At 38.5% G+C, this 19,924-nt stretch overlaps 2 protein-coding genes across 2 annotated transcripts; both read right to left on the bottom strand.

The window, feature by feature from the left end:
• Positions 1-8,326: 8,326 nt before the first annotated feature.
• On the bottom strand, positions 8,327-9,916 carry ugt5g2 (UDP glucuronosyltransferase 5 family, polypeptide G2). Its single transcript, XM_067432903.1, has one exon. It carries the CDS (start codon positions 9,904-9,906, stop codon positions 8,623-8,625), a length of 1,284 nt encoding a protein of 427 aa, XP_067289004.1. The 5' UTR covers positions 9,907-9,916; the 3' UTR covers positions 8,327-8,622.
• A 2,050-nt stretch (positions 9,917-11,966) lies between these two features.
• On the bottom strand, positions 11,967-15,891 carry ponzr10 (plac8 onzin related protein 10). The gene is made up of 2 exons (XM_067434226.1): positions 15,801-15,891; positions 11,967-12,698 (listed from the first exon to the last, which is right to left on the bottom strand). Exons 1-2 carry the CDS (start codon positions 15,889-15,891, stop codon positions 12,166-12,168), a joined length of 624 nt encoding a protein of 207 aa, XP_067290327.1. The 3' UTR covers positions 11,967-12,165.
• Between the last annotated feature and the right edge of the window lie 4,033 nt (positions 15,892-19,924).

Here is a 19,924-nt window from a genome sequence, read left to right as displayed (position 1 = left end):
TAGTTTATAAGCAATTTATAACCCCACAACATACACTTAAATTTATATAACATTTTAGAATTTATTTATTTATGCTAAAATAGTTAACATTAAGATAAAGAAAAGAAAAAAAACGTCCTTACAAAAGCTGCTATGAATCCAGAGCCCCAATTGTGTATCCTTCTTTCACCCTGCTGCTTTACACTGGATAATCAGCACTAATTATGATTTTCAACCCAGGACTAATATATTAGATAAACCACTGAATCAAAAACATATTTTTTATTTTATTTATTTTTTATGTAACATATTAGGTGTATTCTGATCTGGTCGATTTTGCATAAACCCATAATTTGCAAAGAACAAAAAAACAAGAAGGAAAAGAAAGGAATATAAACTGTAAATAAAGAGATGAGTGTAAATATTGTTGTATCCAAAGAAAGTGAAAATATGTGTTTCCATTCATATTTTCACCTCTCTCAGGTAACTGGCAACCTAACATAAATTCTCATCTTCAATCGTTTGAAGTGTGGGTGTATACAGATTGAATATTTGTTAATGTTTGCCCGCTATGATTAAGAGACAAAGTTGTGTGTCGGCGTACCTGTCTTTGTGTGCGCATAAGAATGTGTGTGAGCGCATGTGTTTGTGTGTGTTTGGTAATTGGCTGTATATTAAAGATAGTTGTGATCCTGCCCTCTCTAACACAGCAATAAAGCTCACTTAGAGTGTTTTATTAAAAACAGCCAGCGAGAGGGGGGAGGCGGAGGGATGGGGTGGCAGAGACGTAACAACACAAAAATATTGGACTTTTTCCTGTATCATTTTTTGTCTTTAAAAAGTCCAAATGACCACTCAAATTGGGTAGTGCATCATTTTCTGTCATGCAGCTGAAAGCGTGGCAGACAGTTCTAATTCATCATTTTGGTGATTTAATAGCTGAGAAATATATTAAAATAATAAAATGTGGGCTGAAATGCCCTGGATTTGCAGTGATAAATAGCCCTCTCTGGCCTGATCGGATTAGTTGCACTAACAGATATATTGCGGTCAGGATTCACGCAGGCACGCACGATTGTTTTCCAATAAAAAGTTGCATATTAAATTCCAACACAGAAAAGGAGGGGAGAGGCCCTTCTATCTACAAACCCTCCAGAAAAAGAGATAGAGGGGAAAACGAGAGAGATGAATGTAGAGAGGGAATAAGGGATTTTAAGTGTTACACCGATACCATCCGGAGATATATTGCCAGAGCCGAACCACCACAGCCGATAAGTAAGCTACTTAAACTTATTTATCTGGACATTTATAGCAAATTCTCACACATACATAATTCCTCATGCTCAGAGAGTCATATTAGCATGCTCACAAGCTCATAAACTTTCATTTAAACTCTCTCTCTCTTTCTCTCTCTCTCTCGCTTCCTCCCTCCTTCCTTTCGTATCCCTGAGGAAAACATTTGGAGTCTCATTGTCCTTCGACTCATCAGGAAGTGCTTGGTTGTAATTAATTAGCTCATTTGTTTATGCAAATGTCTGCAATTAAGTCATATTGTTTGTTAAAGAGATAATTTTCTAAATCAAAAAAAGATGTCCTGTATCTGAGAGCAAATGATGTTCGTCTAATTAAGCACATTAGTCCAAATTTGTAATTAACAGCGCATAATTAGGTGGGAAGATATCCTGTTTATGCATGACGTCATCAGGGGTTTAAATGCACAGGCCGAGAGTCTGACAGACAGATGGGCAGGTAGACGAAATCGCAGATGGTTGTAGAAAAAAGGCAGCCATGCTATAAACAGGTGAAAATCACATCATATCCTAGGAACAGTGTGTGGAAGAAAAATAGGTGGATTCATGTGGATTTCCAATTTGTCTGTCACTCTATTGGACATATCGTTATATATATATATGTATATATATATATATATATATATATATATATATATATATATATATATATATATATATATATATATATATATATATATATATATATATATATTGTATATATATATATACATACAATATATATATACAATATATATATATATATATATATATATATATATATATATATATATATATATACATACTATATATATATACTATATATATATATATATATATATATATATATATACACTGTATATATATATATATATATACACTGTATATATATATATATATATCCCGTATATATATACCGTATTTATATATATATATATATAATTGTATGTTTTCTGTTGCAATCCGTGTTTACATTTGCTGTCTATTTATAATAGGGTCATGTTTGTGTGTGTGTGAAATGCGACGATGGGAAGATGTTCGGGGTCAAAATGGTTGAACATTAAAGGGTTAAATCTCTTTCATTATTACTCCCCAAATCGACCTGGGGGGATGCAAGGAGAACTGATTAGAAAGGAGAAAGGAGGAATGAGAAAGCTAAAGAGAGATGAAGACAGAGGGCAGAGAAAGAGAGAGATCTCAAAACAGTCCGATATAAATCATAACAATCATAACCTCAGGGCACGTCATGATAAAGAAGAGAAGGAAAGAGACAGAGAGAGAGAGAGAGAGAGAGAGAGAGAGAGAGAGAGAGAGAGAGAGAGAGAGAGAGAGAGAGAGAGAGAGAGAGAGAGAGAGAAAGAAAGAAAGAAAGAAAGAAAGAAAGAAAGAAAGAAAGAAAGAAAGAAAGAAAGAAAGAAAGAAAAGTGAGGGACACTATACAAATGCAACCACAATGTACAGCGACAGGAATTATCGTGATATTTAATTGTTGAAGGTGGGGTTTTTTTCTCATGCAAATATAATTCAGAGCAATCAAGTTTCACAAATGATGCAAAATGACCATAAAAATATCATAAATATAATCCATATGATTCATGTGCTATAAATCTTAAGTCATACAAATAAATCATACGTCATCTTGTGTGAAAAAAACGATCAAAACATAATTCATCATTCACTAAAAATCTTTACATCCATATTAGAGTTCATGAGAGAAATAAATCCATGAGAAAAATGAATAAATGAATAATTCACTCTGAATAAAGACGGTACTTAAAAGGTAAGAACCCTACACATTTAGCATATCAAGGATGCTGATTCTTATTCCCACCCTTTTGTTTTTTAAATCTGGAACTGTCAAAAAAAACTACAAAAAAAATCCTCTTTCAAAGATACATCCATATTGATTTTCTCAAGCTTAAACATCAACATCCAAATACACAGACTGTCAACACACTCTCAACAGATACTTCATGTCCTTCTTATAATGTTTTTTAAAATTTAACTTTAAAACTGTAATTGGTTTCCTACCAAACATACTGTCATTTTTTGTTTTGTTTTAGTTTTTTAACAGAAAGTGAGGCCTGCTCTGTGTAGTTAAGGATACTTAGCTCCACACTAAGGATTGTGTGTGTGTGTGTGTGTGTGTGTGTGTGTGTGTGTGTGTGTGTGTGTGTGTGTGTGTGTGTGTGTGTGTGTGTGTGTGTGTGTGTGTGTGTGTGTGTGTGTGTGTGTGTGTGTGTGTGTGTGTGTGTGTGTGTGTGTGTGTACGTTTTGCCTTGTTCTTATGCGTCAGATTTATGGATCTAAGAGAAGGCAGTAATAGCATGTACTGTCAAAGTCCCTGTAAGACAAGTCATTTCACTCTGCGGCCATCTTTGACGTCGAGAATATTTTGCTGCGTCCCAATTCGCCTACTTATACTACATCCTAAAAGAATGTACTCTTTTTGTGATGAAAAAGTATAGGCTACTTTTGAGTGTGTAGTAGAAAAGTGTGCAAGCTTCGGGACATACTACTTCCTTCGCCATCTATAACGAACTCTGTCGCTTAGTTACACGCATCCCGTCACCGTTTAACTGCCCTGTAAGGCATCTTCAGATTCGTCACAGTTCAAATCCTCCACCTTCAGTTTAATCTCCGTATCGGAGAGAAATGTAGCCGCTCGTTGATCTGCCATTTGTGGGTCTTTAATGCAGAGACTCTCCTCATGTGTTTGCAGTTGAAATATAATGATGCATTTAAAAATTAATGGCCAAACGTGTCATTACAAAAGTTCGCAATGCTGCTGTAGGTGAAATATAATGTGGGCAACACTGAATAAATATATTTTTGTCAGGTTAAATATAGATAGTTTGTCACTCAAACCCCTTTATCTAAACTTCTCTACTTAACCGTCAGGCTCGCACATCCGTTATGTTTGTAGTTTCTTAACGTTCTTTATCCGCGTTTGTAGTTCTAATCGAATCCTCGTCGAATCCTCGCAATGGGTTGTGGGCAATATCAGCCGTTAGAGTGCACATCGATCCGTACTTCCAATTCGGACCAGAAATAGTAAACCATCCAGGTGTCTTTGGAATACTCTTTTCAACATACTACGATTTGGGACATACTAATTTAATTTTCTAATACTATTTAGTATGGATAGTATGCGAATTGGGACGCAGGGTTTGTTTCTAGTTTTTACTCATAGAGTGGTGCAGGTATGACATCACTTTGTAGGCCAAAATGTGGAAACAAGTTAGCATTTTAGCACTTCCAGTTCTATTGTCCAAAAGAGTTTTTTGAATGGGATTTAGTTTAAATGGCTGAAATTAAGTCTGCGGTGAACACAAGCTCAAGACACTTTCACGTTTTATTCTGTGATTATTATAGATTATTATTATGATATAACCCCACTTGCCATTTTTTTAAAGGTGCCCTAGAATGATTTGAAACAATATGATAAATTGTTCTCTGATATCTACATAGAGGGTATGTGACTTATTTAAGGGCAAAAATTGTCCAGATACAGTTTTACAGGTCCATTTACAACCCTATAAATTGTCCCAGGATGTAATGCTCTGTTTTTGCCTTATTTGGAAGGGTCATGAATATTAATGTTGAGCTCTGCTCTGATTGGCTTATTTCAGCAGCTCACAGCTCACAAGCAGTTCAGCTGTTCAGCTCGTGAGTCCTGACCGTCCTGACAGAACACAGACCGACTGAATGACACTTTAAGCAAAACATCTCAAATGGAGATTGATAAAATCTCCATTCTCATCCGAAGGACCCATCCTTCGGATGAGATGTTAAACCGAGGTCCCCACTCTCTGTGGTCCCAGTAACCCCGTCATCCTGGCCAAATTTGCCCATTGGCCCCTGTCCATCATGGCCTCCTAATAATCCCCATATCCTGATTGGCTTCATCACTCTGTCTCCTCTCCACCAATCAGCTGGTGTGCGGTGGGCATTCTGGCGTAAAATGGCTGCCGTCGCATCATCCAGGTGGATGCTGCACATTGGTGGTGGCTGAGGAGATTCCCCCCTTCTATATGTAAAGCGCTTTGGGTGTGTAGAAAAGCGCTATATAAATGTAATGAATTATTATTATTTATGTGGTGTGACAGGCAGCGGGGCGAGGGACCGCGAGAGCGGGCCGGTGATTAATGTTAACGAGTGCCAGCTGCGTGGCACACCGGTCTCGTCTCGCGGCCATGTGACGGGAGCATAAAAGGAGGAACGATGGCAGCGGAAGACGAGAGAGGACCAGGCCTGGAATTTTATGTTACGTTTTGTTTATGTGTTTGTGGGCAGTCGTCCGTGAGGGGCTGCCCACGTTTTATTTTGTGTGTGTTTGCGGGCAGTCGTCCGTGAGGGGCTGTCCGCGGTTTTACTTTCATTTTGTTTATTTATTTTGAATAAATGCTGTTAAACGTTCGCCGGTTCCCGCCTCCTTCCTTCCCATGAACGAACTTCATTACAATTATTATTAAAATGCAGCTTACTTGTTTATTGGTGTTTTCAGATCATCCGCACGCGAGAAAGTGCTCGCGTTCGTGCGGTTGCCAGAATTCAGTAATTGAATTAAATTGTTGTGGTATCCGATTATAAACATCAACCATGACTGTTGACATTTTGTATCTGTGGGAAGGGTAAAAAAGCCCTTACGTCTCCTGAACAGCCTGGAACATGAAGTGTGCCATGCGAGCAGCTTCTTTACCTGATGATTCGGCTCCGTCATTTCCGCCTGACAATGAACATGTTTGGACAGATGCAAATGTTGGGGGCGTGCATATAAATGATCTCCAACACTTGAGTCACGGTTGGGTTTATGTTGAGAAGCACCTCTTTTTCCGTGGTGTTTTTGATTTACGAGATTTACATAAGAAATAGGAGGCAATGGTCTTTGAGACTCACAGTATGTGATGTCCATGTACTGAACTCTTATTATTTCACTATGGCAAGGTTAATTCAATGTTTCATTCTAGGGCACCTTTAAAGCTGTTACGTGTCTTGAAAAAGGCGGTTGCTAACTGGTGGCTAAATGGGACTACAGAGGCTGTCGAGGAGATTAAACATCATCACACCGAAAAGGTAGACTTCACTTTTGCACCCTCATTATGCTTATAATTGTGCTCTTATAAACTAGTCTAACTTAAACATTCTGGGAAATGTTTTGAGATAAAAAATAGACAAGTGCGCTGACTTTCTGTATAATTCTGTATAGTAACTACTGTTTAGAACCATTCTTCATAATATTGTTCCTTTGCGCCAGATCTTTTCATTGAATCAATTCAGATTCCTTCCACAAACACAGACTGAATGGTCTGTTAATGAATCAAATTTATTCGGTTCAACTCACCGACTCACTGATTCAATGCAGCAGTTAACAGCTCACTGGAGGGGAAGATTATCAGTGAATAGTGAATCTCAGTTTGTTCCTCGCACAAATCACTCGTATGGCTTTAGAAGATATTTGTAATCATGATTTTGTTATGCATACCCTGCATTTCATTTCTATGTGATCTATATGTACTTGTTCTGTATGTACACGGTGCACATAAAAGTAGGCTGTGTGTGTGTGTTTTGCCTTGTTTTTATGCGTCAAGGGGATAGATCTAAGAGAGGGCAGAAATAAGTAGTCTATCTCTTTTGGGATGGAAAGTGCCTCTGAAGAGATTTTCGTCAGACCAGTCCGTGTCCCAAACAAGCCACAAATGAACAAATAACACACAAGAATGTTGCATTGTGATCTCAAAGAAAATTACGTACCAAAATGAGAGGGGAGCGGCGGAGCAACACCGCAGTTTACTGAGAATGACAGACCATATAGTGGAAAAGCAGAAGATATTGAAAGCAGAGAGAAAAAAAACATACAATGACCATGGAGTAAAGGGAAAGAATGAAACGGGATAGCGTTTATCCTCGTGTGACTGTAGAGTCTCTGCTGTCCGGAGAGTTTTACACTGTGTCTCCGTTATGGGTGACCAGGGGGAGGGCGAAAGACAATGCCATCACTCTGTAATTGGTTTTTAGTTTTAATTTCTTTGTGTTTAACACAAATAGGATGGTTCTATTAATGTTAAGTAGGCCTGTGTAATAAGTTTCTATGACCTGCAGGAATTCCTAATCATTAATTCAAGCAAAAGCCTAATGACCTTCTAATCTGTAGCACTTATGAAGAACATTAGTCTCTCTCTCTCTCTCTCTCTCTCTCTCTCTCTCTCTCTCTCTCTCTCTCTCTCTCTCTCTCTCTCTCTCTCTCTCTCTCTCTTTCTCTCTCGCTAAGAAAGGCTAATTAAAATAGCCATTTGGCAGCCTAGCGTCCTAATTGCTATTCCCATCATTGCTGGTCGATTGGGAGGAGATAGAGAGATAGTGGAAGGGGAGAGAGTGAGGAAAAGAAAAGATGAGCGAGAATAAGATTGATAATGAGATAACGAGTCATTAGAAGCATACATTAGCGAGTACAGCCCAGGCTAATGTCCCCTCAATCAGTTAGAGCTCTCTCCTCCTTGCCTGTCTTCTTTTTATCATTCTGTCCCTGCATGTGCTTCCAGCCATCTCCTGTCTCATATCTGGAGAAAAGAATGGCCTCCTCCTGTGGTAAAGAGAAAGTGCTGTGACACTCCCCATTTTTGCGCAGGTTTGTGATCATCTAACTGTTAATCATTTTTGCTTTAATGAAAACATGGCATTTTGATGTATGGTATATAGGCCTATATCTAAAAAATTACACTCATGTAAAATAGTATATAATCTGATTTTGGATTGCAGAAATTATTCTGAGCAATACTTTGAACATAGCGCCACCTGCTGGTGATCTGCTGCAAAATGTAAATGCTTGTTAAAAATGAAACCTGCTGTTTTGGACTTGGATAAGAGTGTTTATTTTGACCATTTGTCATGCATTACTATGCATAGTAATTAACACAATGAAAAAGTGAATGGTTGCAATCAAATTGTTTCATGGAGCTTTACACGATTAGATGTTTTGTACACTTTGTCATATCCTGAACAGGCTGAGCAGCTGGCTTTACCATTCGATCACATCTGAGTTGCATCATGCCAGAATATTGACCAGCAGCTGTTTGTCACTGGTGACTCACCTTCTCTTTTCTTTTGCAAATGGCCTTAAATGTGCTGTGTGCAAACAGGGGGATTACAACAAATGTGAAGGATTCCAGGAAGGGATCTGCACCTAATCACCAGCATACAGTTAAGTCTTGGCATGGAATTGCAGAAGCTCAAGGAAAGAAATTGGGGGAGGGAGTTAAAGGCAAAAAAAGAAATAAAAAATAAGAAAGACTACTGGAGACAATGAAAGTGGGAAAAAATATAATGAAGAAGAATGAAGTAGCTCTCTGGGTTTTTACTGAATTCTTGTTTTGCTGGCTCTTAGTTTTGGAATAGAAATATTACTGCGGTCCTTTGGAGCGTTAATGGTCTCTTTCAGCCTCTTACTGCCTTCCTTTACAGCTTTTTTGTTGCCATCTCTAGCAGCCTTTTTTGTCTCTCTTTTCCATCTTCGTATCCACATTGTATAGACACCTCCCAGAGTCAACAGAAGCATGAGGAGAACCAATGCAGCCACATCTAGGCAATAGTAGGAGTACATGGACATGTTGTAGGCCTCAGCATGCAGATGGCGCGCACCTTTATTGCGCAGGACAAACTCGATCCAGTACACTGCATTGTCGAGAGGATGCAGAGGTCGGTCTCGGTGTAAACCGGAGAGCTTCTGCATGTTCTGACGATATGTTGGGTTCTCTAAGATATCGGTCAAAGCCTCAAGGAATTCTTCTGGTGTACAAGTAGCTGCGTCCAGCATCCTTGCCGCACCCCTTGTCTGAAGACGTACAATGTTATCAAGCTGGTCAAATAGCAAAGGGAGTCCCAGAACTGGCACCCCATGATAGATGGCTTCATACAGGCCATTGGTGCCACCATGAGCCACGAAAGCACGGGTCTTCGGGTGACCCAGCAAGTCGTTCTGAGGTATCCATTGAAGGAGTAGGGTGTTATTGCCCAGCGGTGAGGGTTTCTCGCCAATAAACCTCCAGACCACCTTCTGCGGCAGGCGGGCGAAAGCTGAGGCAATGGCCTCCATGAGCTCTCTGGGCAATCCTGCGATCAGCGTTCCCAGAGACATCACAACCACCCCATGGTCTCCTGAGCTCTGCATGAACTCCTCCAGCTCGGCAGGAAGAGGCATGGCTGGACGACACTGGAAGCCACCAATGTAGACGAGGTTTGGCATGGAGGGTCGTGGAAACTCGAATACAAAGTCAACTCGCATCAGCCACAGCTCTGCTGAAAGTTGCATGGAGAGGAGGTCAGCGTCCGGAGGGAAGTAGTTGAGCAATAAGCTGGTATACATGGGAATCACCAGCCAGCGCTCTTGAAGGAGGTTCAACCCATAATGTAGAAGGTTGCGGGATCTTTCTAACAGGCCCATTTGGTCCGTCAGACCTGAGCCGGGCACAGGCACGTAGGAGATTGGAGAAGGTGCGATGGAGAAGTGTCCCTCTCCGAAACTCATCCATCGGACATTATAGACCATTGGAAGGTGGAGGTAATGTGCCAGGATGATCCCACCTGGCATAGCAGGGTCAGTGAGCATCAAGTCATAGTTCGCCATCTTTATTTGTCTCATCAGAGCTTTGTTCTCCAGCATGGTGGTCAGCATGGCACAGGTTGCGGTGTGAGCCACATTCATGATCCTAATAAATTCAAACATCTGGACCAGTGCTCCCATCATTGGGCCCTTCCTGCGGGCCTCAAGAATCCTTTGTGCTGCGGTCTCAAACAGGTCCAGACCTATTTGTTTCTTTTTAAGCTTCACTGTAATGGAGTTGTATGAAGGTGAATTCTCTTGGATGAACCAGCTGTCCTCCATGCGAATCACACTCAGCTGGTGTCCACGAGACTGTAGCTTCTTCACCAGCACCTAGAGGGCAGTAAAAGAGTGCACTCAGGTTTTAAACATAGCACACAGGTTATATTGCTTATTATATTTGTCTCTTTTTTTTTTAATAAAATTGAATTGTATATCTTCAGAGGAACTTCAGCATATGGAAGACTGTTTTCACCTTTTCCTTTCACCTTTCCTTTCCTTTCCTTTCCTTTCCTTTCCTTTCCTTTCCTTTCCTTTCCTTTCCTTTCCTTTCCTTTCCTTTCCTTTCCTTGTGTGTGTGTGTGTGTGTGTGTGTGTGTGTGTGTGTGTGTGTGTGTGTGTGTGTGTGTGTGTGTAGTTTATTATTGAAAAAATAAAGGTAATTGTGACATTACATCTCACAATTGTGACAAAATTAGCAATTTATTTTCCTAATTATGATTTTATATTTCATAATGCACTTCTTCACTTCTTTAAATCACTTTATTTTAAATTGCCTGTTTTGTTTTTTAGGGGAACACAGGAAAACAGCAACTTAAAATCATACAAAGAACAGTGAACATTGTTGGAGCTCGGCACTCATTTAATACACTTCCTTCTTATTCAAATCCGTACCTCCATGTTCACCCAGTGACTGCCATCAATGGGGAAAACCAGGATCTTGTCGCCATTATAACCACAGGGTAAAGAGAGGAGGATGGATGTCCAAAGAAAAATGAAGAACACGTATCCACACATTCTTCTTTTTTTCTTCTCTCAAAATAATAAGAAAAATCAGCATGAACATCATTTTAAATTTCTCTCTAATAAATGTGTACACAACATTTAAAAAAGGACTAAAATGTAGACTGTTAAGTTTGCTGATATATATATATATATATATATATATATATATATATATATATATATATATATATATATATATATAATGTATATGTTGTATACATTAAAACTACACAAGCTAACTTTTTAGAAATATTAATTTATAAATAACCATATTGTTTGTTTAGTTTACATACCTCGGTTGAGCCTTTCACAGTTTCAGTCACACAAAAATGTTGCCACGCAAAAGAAAAAACCTTCACACAGTTTCTGGCGAGAGATTAGCTTCCTTATTGAACATAATTCCTTTATTTGGCAAAAGAATTTTGTTGTGAAACATTTCTTAGCCAAAGTCCAGCATGTCAAGCATGATATGCAAAATGTATGATGTTATTAACTACAGAATTGTACACAGATTTAAAAAAAAAAATGTTTAGGCTACTGTAAAACTTCAAACAGCATATAACAATCAGTTTTCTTCAGATTTGAGAAAAAGTTATTCAAAGACATACTATGTAATACTTAGTCAAAAATCATCAGATAAGAAAACAAGACTTTTATAACCATTTAATCAGATGTTTTTTATTATATTTGAATGATTCAATCGTTTGAATAACTATGATTACATGGATATATTCAAGGAAATTAATGAAGACAGGTATTTTTTAAATGCACTTAAGCCATTAACAGTTTTCATTTTAATATTCTGTCTACACAAGTGTGTGTGTGTGTGTGTGTGTGTGTGTGTGTGTGTGTGTGTGTGTGTGTGTGTGTGTGTGTGTGTGTGTGTGTGTGTGTGTGTGTGTGTGTGTTAATGTTTAACATGGTGGGGTCCCCACGAGGAAAGTAGATTAATTAAAATACTAAATTATGCTTATTTGAACAATGCAGAAAGTTTTCTGTATAAAAGTATAAAAAATAGTTGTGTCTATGGAAAGGGTAGGAGGAGGGAGGTACTATCAAAAAAAAAAAAAAAAAAACTATTTAGATGATAATATACAAATTTCTTGTCCCTGTGGGGACATTTTTGGTCCCCATAAGGAAAAAAGTTGGTAAATCATACAAAGGGTTGTGTTTTAGGTGTAGGGTTGGGGTTAGGGGATAGATTGTTTGTACAGTATAAAAATCATTATGTTTATGGAAAGTTCCCATAAAACATGGAAACAAACATGTGTAACAAACATCTAGGGCTATATTCTAATTTTTATCTGTCATGCCCATAGGTGGATAAGTCTGAGTTGGTGCCGTCTGCATTCCAGAAGCAACTGCCGCCGGTGGACCACGAACCACTTCAAACGACTGCTGTGTAGAGACAACTTGTGTGGTGGTAGCCATGGGAATCGGTTGAAACATAGGTGCAGTTTGATATATTGTGACGGTTTGTTTGCGGGCTTTGATTTCTCTACTCATCTGACACCACGAACACCAGATGCAACAGCAAGACAGCATGATGTCCTCGCAGAGACTGCCCTGTTGCAACACAAACAAATTATTGAATTGTGGCCCTGTTTCTTTTATTGGTAGAGGCAAAGGAAAACTCACCCCAATATCATATTTGTATCGAACTGCCACCCTCATTCCCAGAGTCACAGGCGGCACACATGCTGGAACCCCGAAAGAAGCCATGAGAACTGGGCCGATTAAGTCCAGGAGAGGCAGACAGGTACTCTCCCCAAACTCCCCAGTAGTGGAGCAGGCAAAACAAGGAAAACACCAGAACGCATAGCAGCCTGAGGACAAAAAAAAGAGGCACAAAACATGATATTATTTGTATGTAATTCTATATTTTTAAATGAACAGTAAAATTGGAGCTGTAATACAATATATTGCCAAAGGTTTTGGTTTTGGGAAAATCCATAGGGTTGCATCTATAACTGATTCAACTCCTCTGGGAAGACTTTCCACAGGGTTTAGCAGTGTGTGTTTATGGGAATTTTTGGCCATTCTTCTAAAAGCGCATTTGTGAATTCAGGCACTGATGTTGGACGAGAAGGCCTGGCTCGCAGTCTCCGCTCTAATTCGTTGCAACCCAGGCTCATTGGAAATACGTGACTCTGCCTACATTTTTGCAACACCCAAATTATGTACCTCCAGGTGCTAAGTGGTAATATTTTTTCTCCATTCCAGATGGGCAACATGACATCATGACTGATCTCACAGAATAGCCTAATTTTATATTTTGGAGTAACTAACTCCACACCTACCCTAAACCTACCCCCACTCTCAACAATATAAAACACGTAAAAGGCAAATAAATGTACAGTCACATGTATTTATTGTAAAAACTGACCAAAACATTTATAAAAGTATTAACTCATGTTGCATTCCTGAAGTCCCAAGTCTTCTGAAGTCATGCGATATCTTCATATCTTGATATTTTCTGGTTGCTAGGCAACGTGGGGGAGAGGACGCTGGCGTCGTCTGTTCGCCGCTTCTCCACCCACAACAAATCATGTTAATGTACTATTAGATTTACATTTTATTTTATTTCCTTATGTTTGTGACTAGTCTAACAGTCAGAGCTACAATTGGGACTGTTGCTGATTGCTGGCAGCCACTGAGAAGTCGTTGTTCGTCGTTTCGCCGTTTTCAACCGCTTCTCTAATGTTTACATTTGAATTGCTGCGGTTGGTTTCTGGTTTGGAGGACATTTTATGTTTCTCGCCGCGGGTGCTCACTGGTGGTCTCCCTTGGGCTTAAGCTGCATGGTGGCTGAAGTTTGCACCGGGCTAGCGTCATCCGGGCTCTCGTCGTCGGTGTCCGGCATGATGTTGGGATGTTCTGCTTCTCGGCTGCGCCGCTGTTCCGTCCTGCATTGCGACCGTGGAGCGACATCTGCGCCGGCCCCGGTGTGTCCACAGAAGTGCCCGGAGGAATGTTCTGCCTCCTGCATGGTGCTGCAGCGATCCCCATCGTTTGAATCATCATGAAGAAGACCCATCATCTGGTCTTCAGCTGTCGTGCCTCAGCGATGTCATCGGGACACTGCCACTGGGAGAAATCTGAAACATGGAGTGGACCACAGTGTGCTGCGGAGCTAACAGAGACTTCCACCATCAGCTGTTTTCTGTTCACCATCAGCTCTGTTTCTGTTCACCATCAGCTCTGTTTCTGTTCACCATCAGCTCTGTTTCTGTTCTGTTTTCTGTGTTGGTTGATTGTTTGTAGTATTCTATATTTTTACTTGTTATTCATTTTTTTGTTGTTATTCCCCCCCCCCCCCTTTGTTGCACTTTGAGATTCTTCGGAATGAAAAGTGCATTATAAATAAAATCTATTATTATTATTATTATTATTATTATTATGTGAAGAACAGAGTTGATCTTAATGTTTTAGTCGTTGAAATGATGATCACGCTCCTTTGCGAACAGAACACACACGCACTCGTTCATTCATATTTCTGATTTAAATGATACACACAAGTTGAATGACGCGATCGGTCACGAGACACACGAGAGCCAATGGCATTTTACAATAAAAGCTGACGTAATGACGCAATTGGTCACGAGACACACGACAGCCAATTCTGTCAAAGCTGACGTGACGTTTCTTCCGGCGGCAATATTTGAAATTTATTATTAATCTTTGGCAGATGGATTCGACGTTACTGATCGCTTTTGGGGATTTTCTTCACACAAATCAATCGTTTGGCCTCGGAACACTTGGAATATTTGTACTTTCTGAATAAATTATGTATGCAGTCGTATCTGCCTGTTATATACTGTTTTTTATAATACAATAGGTTTAGGGGTAGGGGCAGTGTAGGGGGATAGAAATGAAACGCTGTTGATAAACACACTAAAAAGCGATTATGCGTCTTGATAGCACACCAAAATGGCATACGAATTGGCGTGTCATATATACGCCATTTCATGAGATCAGTGTGGGAATGGAGAAAAAATATTACCAATTAGCGCCTCCGGTGGACGTTTAACCCAAAAAGTGCAGGTAAACGTACCTGGAGGTACATAATTAGGGTGTTGCAAAAATGTAGGCAGAGTCACGTATTTCCAATGAGCCTGGGTTGCAACCATCCCAAAGGCGTTCTATTGGGTTGAGTTCACTATGCAGGTCAGTCAAGTTCCTCCACACCAAACTCGTTCATCCATGTCTTTATGGACCTTGCTTTGTGCACTGGTGTGCAGTCATGTTGGAACAGGAAGGGGCCATCCACAAACTGTTTCCACAGAGTTGGGGACATGAAATTGTCTAAAATGTCTTGGTATGCTGAAGCATAAAGAGTTCCTGAACTAAGGGACCAAGCCCAAACCCCGAAAAACAACCCCACACTATAATCCTCCCTCCATCAAACGTTACACTTTACACAATGCAGTCAGGCAAGTAGCCAAACAAAGACTCTGGCAGACAGAGAAGCATGATTTATCACTCCAGAGAACATGTCTTCTTTGCTCTATAGAGTCCAGTGGTGACGGGCTTTACACCATTGCATCCAACGCTGTAGCTTTGCAGAAAGTTAGTGACTTCAGCGTACTGTGCGCCTCAGCATGTATTGACTCCACTCTGTGATTTTCGTGGCCTGTTGTTCCCAATGGCTTCCACTTTGTTATAATACCACTAACAGTTGACCGTGGAATATTTAGTAGTGAGGAAATTTCACGAATGGACTTCGGCACGCTTGGATTCACTGAGCTCCTGAGAGTGACCCATTCTTTAACAAATGTTTAGAAGCAGTCTGAATGACTAGGTGCTTGATTTTATACACCTGTGGCCATGGGAGAGATTGTAACACCTGAATTAAATTATTGGTGGGGTATCCCAATACTTTTGGCAATATATAGTGTATGTATTATGAGGCCTTTAAGCATACTTACAAGAATTCAAGTCCTGGCCACAGTCACATATTCCTGAGCTCCAGGCACCATTAGACTTGGTGTAAGGCTGTTGCACAATTACAGCGGCCATAGTGGTTTGACCTTACTGATATGAAAGAATGAAAATATAATTTCAAATCAAAAATTATTTACCTGCCTGGCCTATGTGATAGTTCACAAAAATTAGAATTTTGTCAGTACTTACTCACCCTCAAGTTGTTCCGGACATATATATGTTTCTTTCCCATGTTGAGAACAAAAGAAAAAAATTGGAAGAATATTGATAACCAGGGGGAAAAAATACAATTGAAGCCAATGGGTGGAGTCAACTGTAAAATGTCAAAATGTTGTCTTTTGTTATCAACAGGAAAAAACATATGCAGGTTTCGATCAACTTGAGGGTGAATAAGTAAAGACAAAATTAGCATTTTTGCGTGAACTATTACTTTCATTGGCCAGGCAGCTATGTAAATGATATTTTTGATTATGAATTATTGTCTAATAATGAGGATAAGTAATGACAAAATATAAAAAAACATTTGGGTGAACCGGTTCCACTGGGTTTTGTTTGCTTCTGTAAAGCTTGTCAGTACAGTAAATGTATATATATTTTAATTTATCATCAACTGTCTATTAGTAATAATAAGAACATTTCTTTAATATTCAGATGACACTTTACAATAAGGTTAACATATTAGTTAACTACATTTTTAAACAAGAACTAACAATAAAAAATACTTAATACTTAAATAAATGTATTAATCTTATTCATTTCAACTTTTACTAATATGTATAGCTAAAATTAAATGTTGTATCTGTTAATATTATTGAATAGACCTGAGCTTACAAGAGCTAACAATTAATAGTTGTATTTGTATTAACTAACATAAGATTAATAAATACTGTAAAATGGCACATTAGTAATACATTAACTTACAATAACTAATGGGACCTTATTGTAAGGTGTCAACAGGTATACAGATGATTTAATGACTTATAAAGTTCACCCATAATCAGTGTGCAACAGTTATCAATAGTGACATGGTTTTGTATCTAGGTTTGTAGTAATTTACAAAAAGAAGATAGAGTAATTAATACACAAGTGAAATAAATATGAAATTTAGCATGCAAGTAGAAGAAAACACATTTTAAAATAGTAAATTCTAAAAACAAATTCTAAAAGAATCCTAAAAGTATTTCTGAAACTTCTCACCTTGTAATTTTTAAAAAAAAAAAAGACAGTCCCAGTCAGAGTGTAACTATATAACAGTGTAAATATTTGGTTTAACTGCTAAAAAAATATATAAGAAATGTCTTACTCTGTAGTGCAACCTCTCTCTTCTCTGTCTAAGAAAAAATAAAAGTAGGGTTATTTATATGTGCAAGATTTCATGTGCGATCAAAAACAATAGACAAAACTAGGAATGTGCCACAGAAAAAAATGCAGCTAAACCTGAAAACATATCCAGTAAAGAAAAAATGATTGTCTGATTGATTCAACACAAATGGATATTATGGATCTTCAACTCTTACACTTGTAATTCTTCCAAGAGACATAAAATCAAGAGTTCATCACACTGACGAACATTGAGATGCCCCTTAAAGGTGCAGTAAGCGATTTCTGAGAAACACTGTTGATATTTGAAATCGATCCAAACAAACACACTCCTCCCTTCACTACTCTGCCCTCAAAATGCATAAACACCCAACGCAAGAGTCTGTCTCTTTATCATAGCTGAAGTGAAGCAAAATAATGCTTTGTGATTTGTTGCCACATGTTCAGGTAAAACACCGGATAGCATACATATTCTTTTCACAGAAAAGCTCTGTTTGGGGGATTTAAATTACTGAAATTTGGCAACCGCATGAACGATCTTCTTTCCCAAACCAAAACCAGTGATGACTCGTCTTTTTTCGTCAACGATATTGCATGTTTATATAACGTTAGTCACAATGTAGGCTACGCAGGGACTGTGATGTACTCTTAATACTAGAATGCAAAAAACGTCATACTGAATAAAATGAATAGCCTTGTCAAATACGTATCGTTTTATCTTTTTTAACTTATTTTAACTTTAACTTTTTTTATAACTCTAAACACAAGAAGGATCAAGTGAACGACATTACCCTTTGTCATTAAACACACTATTTAGTTTTGTATGGTACTTGGTGTTTCCTATTGTTACTGTAAGCCTTTTGCGTTATCTAGACAATGATGTCTCTCTTTACTCATCCTAATGACGTTGCCAAACCTGAATAATTGTTTTTTCCGTGAAACATAAAAGAAAATAATTTGAGGAATGTGTGTGTGTGTGTGTGTGTGTGTGTGTGTGTGTGTGTGTGTGTGTGTGTGTGTGTGTGTGTGTGTGTGTGTGTGTGTGTGTGTGTGTGTGTGTGTGTATGTGTTTAACCTAGAAGTCAGTACCTAACCAAAGTGGTTTGGTTGCCAACATTCTTCAAAATGTCTTCTTTTATGTTTCACATAAGAGAGAAAGTCATAGATGTTTGGAATGACATGTAAGAGGTGACTAATAGCAGTACATTTACTGTATGACATGCATCCAATCTCAAAATCTGTTTTTTTTTTATGTGACAGAAATGCAATTATTGAATTTAACATCTGTTGTTAATTCAACCATCTATCTATCGATCGATCGATCTATCTATCTATCTATCTATCTATCTATCTATCTATCTATCTATCTATCTATCTATCTATCTATCTATCTATCTATCTATCTCTCTCTCTCTCTCTCTCTCTCTCTCTCTCTCTCTCTCTCTCTCTCTCTCTCTCTCTCTCTCTCTCTCTCTTTGTTAGTAACTAGTAATGCAACATAAGAAACAGCTAACAAAGAGAAGCAAATAAAAAAAGTCCACGAAAGCAAAAGTAAAACAAACGAATCGTGACGCATATCTTGGTTCTGTGAAACAACTAAACCACCGTGATGATAAATTAGTCAATGTGTTATTAAGGGATGTATATAGTAGTGGCTCAAACGTGATGACTGGCCTAGTAAAATTGACATCTTCACCATTTATATATATATATATATATATATATATATATATATATATATATATATATATATATATATATATATATATACACAGAATATATTAACAAATTTGTCAAAGATTTTGTAAGCAATCTTGTAAGAGTCAATTGTTTTATTTCTGATAACACAATGGAACATGCCACATTGTGTGGGCATCCTTTTTGGCCAGGCTGTCATACATAAAAAATATTAGCATGTGCAAAAACAAGAGAGAATCAAATAAATATGAATAACTGATTATGTAGTAGACAATGTAGCCTATGCTTTTTCCTGTTAGCTTTTGGTTTTCTATGCATTTCTTTGCATGGAACCTGTAGCCAGGGCCGTGTTAAGCCTTGGGCCCTGGGCTAAGTTTTTGCGGGGCGAACTTTATTTCTTCACCTTCAAGAAAGGAAGAGAGCTCTCCATGTTTCCCTATTTACCTAAATGTGTCTGTTTTCTTGCTTCACCCGAGGCAAAAAGTCATTGAAACAGATTAGACTTTAAATTACATGAATCTGTGGTGAAATAACCAGATTTTCACTTCAATGCATGTTTATTTTAATGCGAACAACGTTCTCTAACTTTAATTCAGCGCGTCCAGCACAAAATAGACTCGGTGCAGTCCAGAAACGATCGGCGCGCAGCTGCAGGCGCACCGCAGCACTGCCGGACCGCATCCGTGTGCAGTGAGAAAGCTGAAATCCGTTAACATTGGGATGGAATATATAACAGACAGTCTATTCGTGATCAAACTAGTTGCGTTGCAGATCTAAGCAGTTCATATGAGTCATTTGTTGGACTATTACACAATAATAGAAAGACGTGTTTTATTGCTATTATCTCATCACATTTGAAGCGCCGCTAATGTAAATCGGTAGAGGAACATTTTATAATATATGCATTGGGAATTTGGGATACACTAGCTGCCTGCTGGGTGGCAATGGTCTTTATTTTGGGGTGGCAGTTGAAACCCCGGTAGATCCGCCCCTGCCACTGTCATATTTTCTTACATTTTCGTTCGATGATGTACTGGGTGTCCGTTGTCACTCGATTCGTGTGTAACAACGATGCTCAACGTACGCATAA

The sequence above is a fragment of the Pseudorasbora parva genome, chromosome 23 (genome assembly GCF_024679245.1).
Source record: "Pseudorasbora parva isolate DD20220531a chromosome 23, ASM2467924v1, whole genome shotgun sequence".
In the NCBI taxonomy this organism is placed as follows: Eukaryota; Metazoa; Chordata; class Actinopteri; order Cypriniformes; family Gobionidae; genus Pseudorasbora; species Pseudorasbora parva.
Note: the sequence above shows the minus strand (reverse complement) of the source record. Positions and strands in the feature narration are given on the sequence as shown.

Coding starts and splice junctions, on each gene's coding strand:
- ugt5g2 (XM_067432903.1), bottom strand. CDS start 9,906: ATGAGACAAATAAAGATGGCGAACTATGACTTGATGCTCACTGACCCT.
- ponzr10 (XM_067434226.1), bottom strand. CDS start 15,891: ATGGCCGCTGTAATTGTGCAACAGCCTTACACCAAGTCTAATGGTGCC. Junction 12,699..15,800: donor TGGCCAGGACTTGAATTCTT/GTAAGTATGCTT, acceptor TTTTGTCCTCAG/GCTGCTATGCGTTCTGGTGT.